At 32.8% G+C, this 11,560-nt stretch overlaps 1 protein-coding gene across 1 annotated transcript; it reads left to right on the plus strand.

The window, feature by feature from the left end:
* The first annotated feature begins 24 nt into the window (after window positions 1-24).
* On the plus strand, window positions 25-11,451 carry LOC102802274 (uncharacterized). The gene is made up of 13 exons (XM_085499130.1): window positions 25-132; window positions 1,432-1,474; window positions 1,689-1,742; window positions 2,223-2,332; window positions 2,667-2,834; window positions 3,431-3,614; window positions 5,197-5,280; window positions 6,626-6,663; window positions 6,912-7,143; window positions 7,522-7,594; window positions 9,223-9,271; window positions 9,619-9,709; window positions 10,254-11,451. Exons 2-13 carry the CDS (start codon window positions 1,442-1,444, stop codon window positions 10,428-10,430), a joined length of 1,293 nt encoding a protein of 430 aa, XP_085355256.1. The 5' UTR covers window positions 25-132; window positions 1,432-1,441; the 3' UTR covers window positions 10,431-11,451.
* The last annotated feature ends 109 nt before the right edge of the window (window positions 11,452-11,560 follow it).

The raw sequence follows: 11,560 nt of genomic DNA on the forward strand, positions 1-11,560 counted from the left end.
GTCCCAATGTATGACCTCTTTCGAGCGCATTAGTAATTTTTCCCAAGATGCAAGTTTGTTTGGTATTACGACACGTCAGGGCAATTCGCTTTCGCTTTATTAGGCGAGCTCGCTAGGCTAGTGTACTAACATGTAAGTCATACGTTATTATTTGATTTACTAGTAATGTGTTCACCAGCAGTAAACGAACATTTATTTAGAGACTTGTTTCAACGTGTAAAAGTTATAATGCATGCGATCTATTATTATACTAACTAATTGCAAATTGAATTTTAATCGCTCCGGATATCATAAGTTAATTAGTTTTGAGATTTTTAATGTGCTATGCAAAAAAATAATCGAAATCCGAAAAATGCAATTCGTTACTCAAAGTAAATTTTAAAAAGCATGATCTCAGAGAATAATTTTATAATAATCATATACCGAAATAGACCATGACTCACTGTATCCATTGTTGTTATTGACAATATTGTGAAAAACAGCTTCGCGTACATGGAACTGTGGGGTCCGGAGTACCATAGGGAGAGGCGATTCCTCCGCCGCACTATGTATAATCAGAAGTTCGTCGGCAACAACACAATATTATATGTAGGGGCCCATGATTTATAAGATTAGGGTCAATCTCCGACGCAGAGTTCTATTTCTAGGGGTGTATCTCTGCCACTACGCGATCTAATGCTCATCGTTGATTGGTTGATGCGTCACAGTGGTACTTTTAAAGATGTCCACCAAAATATTGCCGTGATCAACCCGGTGTGTGAAACCACAGTCCCTCTATCACGTGATAGAGGGACTGTGGTGAAACCTATATTTTTGAATTGTGCAATACCAAGTGGTTAACCCGACTGTGGCTGTGGTTTATTGCTATGATAGTATCTTAAATTCAACTTAATTCTGAGATATGAAAATAATTTTAAAACACCAAAAAGCATGTAAATCTGTGATACAGCATCTAAAAAATTTTACCTGAGCCCTTGAACTAACAGTGATTATAGATCGATGCAAATTCACATATATTTCAACATTGTAAGGTTTATTTGCATAGGTCCTTGTTAGTGTGAACGTTGATATATGTAAAATCATCTCAATCAACATCCATTAGTGGCACAAGTCCAATTACTTTCTGATGATCGACAAAACTTCTGGGTTGATGAGCAAGCCATGATCACTTTCAAATAATTCTGAGCAAAATTGTTAATAGCACAAATTAATATTTTGGCCAATTCTAGTTGACAGCAGGATTTACCCCTGAGGTGTGTTATTTGCATTTGGGGTCTACTTCAAAACATGAATAAAACATAGTATATTGATTATTTAACCATGGAGAACGACATAGTCCAGAAAATTAAAATGCTGATATAATAGAATTATTATTATATGAATGATATAAGTTTGAACATTCAATTAAGATTACGTGTTTTGTTTTGACAGACAACGTAAAATGGGATGGAAGACATTGGATGTTGGGCAGCAGGTAATACAACATATTATATATACATGTATATTAAAGGATGTATAAGATAAGGGTATGCAACATAAGTAATATGCGATGAAATCTCATTTGAAGTCACATGAACTGTGAGATGATTAGTTTATTATAATACCCTGATTATTAATTACCTAATCACCACGGAGTGCCATTATCTCACAGAGTAAAAATAATGGTCAATACTTTCATTTTTTTCTAGGCTATTATTTACAAGAGAAAAGGCCAGGCCACTGTTATAGATGGACCACAACGAGTGAGTACAGCAGGTTTACCATATTTATTACTTTAAGCTGTGCTTCTAATAGAGCAAAGATGTACTGTATTATATTTACTAAGGTTCTATTGTTGTAGATATAGTAAACAAACACTGCACTCAGGTAGTTTCCCTAAACTTCTGGATTGATAACTCCGACCAATGTTTGGAACTGGCCCACATTTTGTGAGTATGGTAGTATGAAACTCAGTTTATACAGGTACTGTGTACTATGAAATCTTGAAAAACTATCAGTATTATACAACAGTTATACCCTTCTGATTCTAGCGAATTAACTTCATTTTAAGTGGGATTTAGTTGCGCTAACAACTACAAGATTTGTTATGTGACCTATAGGTAAATTATTAGGGAAAGAAAATTGTACATTTCATTGATTTAAATTGTCTTTGCTCTAATGTGACAAACTGAAGTATTATACACTTCTCTGTGAATAACCATACTTTCTGTAATTCCTTATAGCTGTACATTTGGCCTGGACAGAAGTATTTGCCTCTAACAAGATACACGGCCAACCAGAGTGAATATCTCGTAGTCACTCACAAAAATGGAACATTGGAACATATCCCTGGGTAAGGCTTATTAAATTCGGATCAGTGTGCTTAAAAGGTTGATATACTAACATAAGATATTATTCAAAAAAAAAGTATTTGAAATAAATTATAAAGTTGGACTCTGTGTTTTTAGAAGTGAATATAAATTTAGAGTAATTCTTTTATAATGGAAAACAGATTTCTGGCTTGAATTTTGAATAATTTTCAGAATTTAAATTTTTTTTATTGATATTATTTTACAGATCATTGAAATGTTCTTCGTCTTGAATCTGTAAGACCAACAATCATGATTGGTGTAATTATTTTGTTTGCGTAATAAGTAAAAAAAAATGTATTTTTTGTTTTCATACAGGCCATGTGCAATGTTTCTAAATCAGCTTGAACATGAGCATATTCATGTTGAGAAAGGACTGCCGCTAGATGCGAATGAAGTGTTGGTCGTTTATCGCAGAGAAGATGACAAGGTGGTGCGATATCTCCAGCATGGACCAACTATGTTCATGCTACAATCTAATGAATGGTCAGTACAAGATTTAATAGCACTAGTGTTAATTGCATCTTATCGCTAACGACAGCAGTTAAGTCTTGAGCTATATGTATCCATCTCCTCTGACAACCATTTTGGTTTTACTTGATAATCCATTAATTTTATATATATATATATATATATATATATATATATATATATATATATATATATATATATATATATATATATATATATATAAATATATATATATATATATAGGTGAGAATGCTTTTAGTGATGTTTATACGGTAGTTATGAAAACATGAAAATGACGAAAGTTCCGAAAACGCAAAAATTAGACAATTTTAATAAATTATATTTAATCATTGAAGAGTTGTGGTCATTATGACTCGTTATGTCCGATATGGGACCCATATGACGTAAACAGTGTATATAATAAAAAAATGAACAGCCAGTGCATTTTTAAATATGACAGCTTTAAGAGTGAGCTAAATTTTTGGGGTTCATGAATAATCTTATGGCATACTGCTTCAAGGTTAAAAATTTTAAATATTTTGTCCATATAGCTCAGGCTGAATTGATCCTAATAATACGACTCATACTTAATGTTTTTTTCTTCTGATAAGGATACATAATTTTAGTTGGCATGGCAGCGAAGGACCCGATGTTGTCAATTTGACGGATCAGTATACAAAAGAAGAAATTGGAAAACGAAACCATCCCGATGACCCTGATAATAAATTTCGTAAAGTGCCAGGTGCCCGGAACTTCACAAAATTGAGAATAATTCCGGATCAGTTTTATTACAACGTATGTATAAGTGGATTCTGTTTGATGAATATTGTAATTTGTATTTTTTGATTATCTCTGAAACTTGTGATTTTGTAAAATTTGATCTTTCTTCAATTTGTCAATGCACATGTGTTAAGGGGGTTTCATCATCATTACCCAGAATGCACTCCAAGTATTTTCTAAATGGTGGTGACACAGTTTTTTATCTGCATATACACACTAAGTATAGACAATTAAAATGTCAACAAAACTGGAAATTATCATGGTCTAGGCTATGTTAATGGTTTCAAATCAGATTTCAATGAAACTAAATGGTACATAGATGCTCTGGGATAACCCATATACTTGTCTAGTTTAGGGTTAAATTTGTGGTTATTAATTACTTTTTTTAAAGATTTTTGGGGTGTTTTGTATAGATAGTATACCAAGAGATACATCTGCATCAACATGATTTTTGTGATTCAATTCAATATGGCTGGTCGATGCCCAATTTTCATGTAAAAGCGCTAAATCGTCATTTTTACATGTCCAGAGTTGTTTCTCAGAAATGACTGGGCCGATTTGGATCAAACTTGGTATGAAGATTATACATATCTGGTTATAGGTGCACGTCATACTTTTTCCGTGATTCAAACAAATATGGTCGACTGGCGGCCATTTTGTTTTTCATGGTACCCATGCTACTTTCTCTTGAATGTCATGAATGTTTGTTTAAATTTTGTACAAAGATAGTATACCAAGAGATACAACTACACCATCATTATTTTTGTGATTCGATTCAATATGGCTGACTGACGCCCAAATTTCATGTAAAAGTGCTAAATCGTCATTTTTACATGTCTGGAGCTGTTTCACAGAGATGACTAGGTTGATTTGGATCAAAGTTGGTATGATGATCATACATATTTGGTTATAGGTGCATGTCATATTTTTTCCATGATTCGAACAAATATGGCCAACTGGCGACCATTTTGTTTTTTATGGTACCCATGCTACTTTCTCTTGAATGCAATGAACGTTTCTCTTTAATTTTTGTACAAAGATAGAATACCAAGGGATACATTAGTACCAACATTATTTTTGTGATTCGATTCAATATGGCTGACCGACACCCAAATTGCCTGTAAAAGCGTTAAATCATCTTTTTTTTACATGTTCGAGGCTGTTTCTCAGAGATGACTAGGCCAATTTGGATCAAAGTTGGTATGATGATCATACATATTAGGTTATAGTTGCATGTCATATTTTTTCTGTGATTCAAACTAATATGGTGGACTGGTGGCCATTTTGTTTTTCATGGTACCCATGCCTACTTTCCCATGAATGCAATGAACATTTCTGTTTAAATTTTGTACAAAGACAGTATACCAATAGATACATCAACATGAACATTATTTTTGTAATTTGATTCAAAATGACTGCCCAATGTCCAATTCTCATGTAAAAGCACTAAATCATAATTTTTTACAAATCCATCTCCTATTAATGGTTTCAATCTAATCTCAGTGACTTCATCAGCATCAAATTGATATGTCAGATCACAAAATTTTGGGCGGGGTCTGTGTCATTAACAATGACAATTTATTTTATATTCCGATAGGTAGAAGATGTTCGAACTAAAGATGAAGCTTTGATTCGCGTCAAACTGATGTTATTTTATGAATTAAAAGACATTGAAAAAATGGTAAGAATTCAGCAGTGTTTATAGCCATTTATTAGTCCTCATTTGGACGCAGTCCGAAAACGGGGACTTATGTTTTGACCTCTATGCGTGTGTGCGTGCGTCCGGACCTGTATCTTAGAAATGTCTTGACCAATCACAATCAAACTCCACACATACATCATACATGATATTATACATATGCACATCAATTTGCTTGACGATCCTATTTAAAATAGCCGAATGGTGGCCATTTTTGTGCTAAGAAATCATCAAAATCAAGCATTTCTGGATGGATTTTGTTCAAACTTGGTACATACATTAGACATTGTGGGTTCCTGATGCACGTTATTTTATTTTTTAGATCAGATTCAGAATGGCTGACTCGTGGCCATTTTGTTTTAATGAATGGGCTTCTAGAGCCATATCTCTGACATGCTTTGACTGACTATGTTCAAATTTTAATTTTATTTTATTCATTATACATGTATTCAAAATGGCTGATTTTGTTTTAATCTAGAGCAATATCTCTCAATACTCGTTTGATGATCAGATACAAATGTCAATTATTTAAATGTTAAACAATCATCATAATCATATTCCTGACATGTTTATATTCCAACTATATTACTATAAACAATAAACTACCGGTATACTATAAACAGGTACTGTGCCATGCATGGCTTGTTCATTATTATTTTTGAAAATATTTACCGTGTTTGTATACATGTACTCAATTTCAAACACAAATTTTAGAATAGAATTTACATAGAACCTTATAATAAATAAACTAATAAATAATTGACATAAATTTGTGCTGCTGTTTTCAGAAATTGTGTTAGATTAAGTCCTCAAGGAGAACATGCTGGATTTTGTTTTACTGGAGTTTCTCTATTAAAAGTGCATCTCCAATAGAAACTTAAAGGGGAACCGCTCAATCCCATGGATTGCACCAAAGAATCATGGGACACTATTGTTTATGTTGTTTACAATGTTAATCTATCTTTTGTTACCCATTGTTATTTTAATCCAGAAAGTAAATTTGTTGTGAGATTAGGCTTAACTGGGAGGTGCCCCTTTAAGCCAAAAATCCCATTTATTGTATATTGGATTATTAAATTTTGTTATAAATTGTGCAGTTTGTTGCTAGTCCTTTCCATTATGTTGGTCATTCATTACTGTACTGTAGCGATCACACAAAATTTGTTTTGTTTTAGTTGGCTAATACACAAGACCCTATTGCTGATTTCATTACTGTACTGTAGCGATCACACAACATTTGTTTTGTTTTAGTTGGCTAATACACAAGACCCTATTGCTGATTTCATTACTGTACTGTAGCGATCACACAACATTTGTTTTGTTTTAGTTGGCTAATACACAAGACCCTATTGCTGATTTCATTAAGTAAGTGTACATGTATTCAGCATATCAATTAATCATATAATTAAGTGTATCATTGTGATTGTGATATATCTAGGATTTTAAGGTAAAGCAATACTCAAAAGTAAGACTAATAAATAAATAAATGAAATGAAATGCACGGTGACAATTTTCCTTAGTAACATTATTATGTGTATAATAATAATAATAATAATAATCAATCAGTCCATCTTCATAATATTGGTTCTATTTTGACCTACCTGTGTATTTAGCGGGTTGTGTGCCGATGTAGTATCGTTTGCATCGCAATTAAGTTATGAAGAATTCATGGACCAAGCCGAGAAGTTAAATGACTGTGACAGCACCTACCCACACCTCATGGATATTGCTAAGAAAATTGGTTACAATGTGTCAAAGGTAGTATTTCGGGGTTATCATGCCAGCAGTCAGCTGACTAAAATGCACGAGTTGGCGATAAAGACCCGAACAAAACTTAGAATTGAGGTGAGTTATTTGTTTTACAATATATAAACTTTTACACTTTGTGTTGCCGTATTTGGTCCATTAAAAGGACATCTGCAGTAGATCTAGCCTGACAAGTTGGCCTAGGTGGTGTCGTGGACTGCTACTGGGATTCGCAGCAGTCAAGGGCGCCACCTACGCCAACTTGTCAGGCTACAGTAGATCAAGGCACATAAAATGTCCAGTTAATGTTTACGTATTTATTATTACACCTTTTTACATAAGTGCATGCACTAGGGCAAGTATGGTATTGTTATTGTGTTCTATAATATTTCTCACACCTGTTCATTTTACAAATTATATATCATATACTCTTGTATATTTCCAATATAACCGTGTATATTTTTTTTATACCGGTAGATGGAGGAAGAAGAGCAGAAACAAGGTTTGATTGACATGAAACTGAAAAGTGAACTAGAGAGAAGTGAGCTTGGTGAGTTAATTTTCTATTATCAGATATATGTTATTACATTACGGTATAAATTTATACATTGAGCAATAAGGAATAAGAATAATTTTTCAATTTTTATCATCACATGATGGAATCCAGGTATGCAGGCACAAGGATTATAAAGTCACAAATACACCTTTCAGCAAATTCTGTATTAAATTCCTGTCAGAATCCCATACAGCCTAATAAAGGCGACCTTTCTGTGAAGCACACAATGGGAGTCTTCACAGTTACCCTGTCAGTATGTGTGCGTGTCTGTCCGTCCGTTCCACTAGTATCTCAAGAACTGTATGTTGGTTTTTAATGAAACTTGGTGCATAGATGCTCTGGGCTAATGCGCAGATTCGATTAGATTTTGTTTGAAATCCATGCATATTATGCATCCACCTAATTTTCATGATAATTCGCTAATTTTTATCTGTTCCATGACTGTTCCACTGATATCTGAAGAGCTATTCATTGGATTTTGATGAAACTTGTTACATATATGCTCTAGATTAATGCACAGATTTGATTAGTTTTAGTTAAAAATCCATGCATATAATTAACATAATTTGCATGATTTGTCAATATTTTTCCACTGATATCACAGGTACTAATCATCACATTTTAATGAAATCTAAATAGATACTTACGACAATGCACAGACATATATGTGAACTATTAATTACCTAATTTGCATAATTAATCAATTTTTAGCTTTTGATATTTAAAGATGTATTACTTCATTACTTTTCAATGAAACTTGGTACATAGATGCTCTAGGACAATTCAGAGACGTGATTAATTTTGGGTACTAATGTGTGCATATTAATCAACTAATTTTGTATTTTGTATTTTGATACTGTGAATCACATTGTTTTGCAAGATGTGCATCTCAAATTGCAGACAAATATTAGTTGCCAAGCTTCTCATTTGAAAAGCAAATCTTAAATTAATTTCAATGTGTCTCCAATACTTTCAGCACACAGGAGTTCTTTCTAAGCTTTCTTTGATTTATATTTTTGCAAAATAGCTAGTGAAAATATGTTAACAAATGTTGCTCATTGGTCAATTTCGCCCGTAAGTTGTTTTCAAACAAGACAGTGCAGCAGTCTATACTGTAACTGTAAAATACCTTGACATGAGTGCACTGACAAGAACAAAATACAGAATTTCACAATTGCCCTTGGCTCAAGAAAATGTATCTCTCATGGTATAAGTTTACACGATATTTTGTAATCAGAACAGATAATTGCATATAGTTGTTGTGCGTTCTCATGTTTAAGAAATATTTAAATTTTGAACAGATTGGACTCAAAATGGCAGACTAGTTGCCATTTGTTTTAGTGAATGCAGTTTTGTCATTGATAAACAGATGTATTCAAAATGGCTGACCGGTGGTCATTTTTGTAGAAATTATATGCTGTTCCAGAGCAATACCTCTAAATTGAACAAGTACTCGTTTGATGATCAGATACAAGATAACTGAATGTCAATCATTTTAATGTCTGGATCCATATCTCTGTCATGTTTATGTACCAACTACAGTGTATATTACTATAAACAAATATATATCTTAAATTTGATAACTAACGAGGACTGTGCCATGAATGGCTTCTTCCTTTTAGAACAAAGCCTTCATATTGAACAAGAACAACATCGCCTGCAGTTAAGAAAGTATGTATATAATATATTATATTATTATCAATATAGCTCTGGTCTAGTGTCTTGTATTACATGCAATGATTGCAGTGGCTTGAAGCGACATATGTAAACTATGTCAGGCAACAGTCATGGTCATAAGGATGGTCACTATTTGCTATCATTTTGCCATTGGAATTTTCTGAAATTTTGCTGAATAATTTCCTTTTTGAATTTCTGGAGAAAAAAATTGGGTTAACTGTTTTTACCATACTAATAAGTTTGGATTGCACTCGCAAGCACTTCCTCTCAAGGTAAAACTGTGAGACATATTTCACCGACAATAGATTGCATATGATGATGATTTCTATATTTGTTACTAGGCAACAAGAAGAACATGAACTAACAATGAAGAGTAAAGAAAAAGTAGAAAAGATAAGGCATATGCGGAGAGACAAAGAAGCTGTATTGATGGTGAGCATTGTGTTTTCTGTTGGTAAACAGTTTCCTTAATGCACACAACCAACCTGTTGTCTCTTTCAATGCACACTTCAATAAGTTGAACATGATGTTGTTGTACAATCTTTTGGCTTAGATTTTGATGGAAAATCGGCATGATTTTTTTTAAATCAAAAAATTAGTTGTTTGCAAATGATAAACTGAGCACATTGTTTACAGTGATAACAGCTCATTGTCGAAATGAAGCTTACCCATTCACACTAGTCACAACAAACATCATACTCTTGAATAGGCGTCAATGACTATGATAAAACTTAGACTATATTTTAGGAATTTTAGGCAGGAATTATTGAAATGTTCGAAAAATTATGCCAAAATATAAAAAAAAAAAAACACCTTAAAAATTGTTGAAAAACTCCCTGATTGATTTCTTTGTCCCACTTCATTTTTTTAAGAACCCAAACTGTCGTTTACGACAGAATTCGGTACTTGCACCATTATCTGAATTTATCAGATCACATACTTACATTGTAATACAATGTACTATTTATTTGTTTAGAATAAGAAGAAAGATGATGAACAGATGTTGAACTACTTGGAGAAACTTCACACCATGAACGTAGATTTGACAGACTACCTCGTCAGCCAGAATCCACAACCAAATAACGTTGTAAGAGTGATTTCTACAGACAGAAATGCTGGGACTGTACACATACATCAAAATACGACCCAGTGAAAAATGTTTTTTTTTTTTTTTTTTTTTTAAATTTAGATTTTAACAAAGACACTTTTTCCAGTGTCTTTGATTTTAACAAGTATCGTTGTACATAACATTAACCTTTTCACCACCAGACTTTCTCACCCAAATTGTTCTGCCCTTTGTTCTTATATTTTTGGAAATGAATTCTAAACAGACAAAATTTGGTAAATTTTCAGTTTTTACTCAAAAAATTTGGCTATTTTTGTTCCAATCTCCTGAAAGAAAGTGCCGAATATAAACGGGAATAATTTTGCGAATTTGTGATGAAAAGAAAGAAGTGGTAGTGAAAAACTTAAAGCATTGCAGTCATCATACTGCAAGTTTTTAAACTTTTAAATAATGACCCCAAATTTAGTGGGTAAGTTTTTATCCTGAACACAGTAAATGGTCCAGCATAAATTATTATCTGAACTTTGAAGCGACTGTGACGGAACATGGCTGTGGACAGTGTGTGCGACAGACTGCAAATACAATTAAAGATATTCTTCAGTCATTGCATGTCCTACTGTACTGATAATTTTTGCAATTTCCAAAGTTGGGAAAACATTCTGCTTCATTCACTTTACAGTCAAATCCAAACATAGATTTACACTACAGAGATGTTCAATGTTTCAGAATAATTTATAAAAACATTTTCTCTCACCATTTACATATTTAATTTTTAGGAACTTGACCTATTTTTTTTTAATATACATATGCTATGCTTATACCGGTACAAGCAGCACAACTTAGACAGCAGGAAAATCTATTTTTTATGCTATCATTACATATCAGTATATACACAGTTTCACATGACAGTGTTACACTTTTATACCCCAAAGGTAATTTAGGCTCTGTATTACATACATAAATTATAAAATAAAATTGGAAAAAAATGGTATCCACAATGCATAAATGTACAAGGTATTTTAAAATGTGGCACATATTTATTGTGGCACTTTTTATTGTAATGATGTTTATAACATGATTTAATAAAAAAATAAATCAGTTGAATGTGCACTTGTCTCAATTGTCATTGATGCACACAAAAATATGGAATGAATGTAACAGACATCTGATGATACATCTCTGCTGAACATATCTGAAAGAAGAACATCTCCTTGGTA

The sequence above is a fragment of the Saccoglossus kowalevskii genome, chromosome 1, assembly GCF_978046115.1.
Source record: "Saccoglossus kowalevskii chromosome 1, keSacKowa6.1, whole genome shotgun sequence".
Classification (NCBI taxonomy): Eukaryota; Metazoa; Hemichordata; class Enteropneusta; family Harrimaniidae; genus Saccoglossus; species Saccoglossus kowalevskii.

Bases quoted from the DNA above. Each gene is read 5' to 3' on its own strand.
- LOC102802274 (XM_085499130.1), top strand. From the start codon at position 1,442: ATGGGATGGAAGACATTGGATGTTGGGCAGCAG. The intron at 6,664-6,911 runs GTAAGTGTACAT...CTGTGTATTTAG, and splicing joins CCTATTGCTGATTTCATTAA to CGGGTTGTGTGCCGATGTAG. The intron at 7,595-9,222 runs GTGAGTTAATTT...TCTTCCTTTTAG, and splicing joins ACTAGAGAGAAGTGAGCTTG to AACAAAGCCTTCATATTGAA.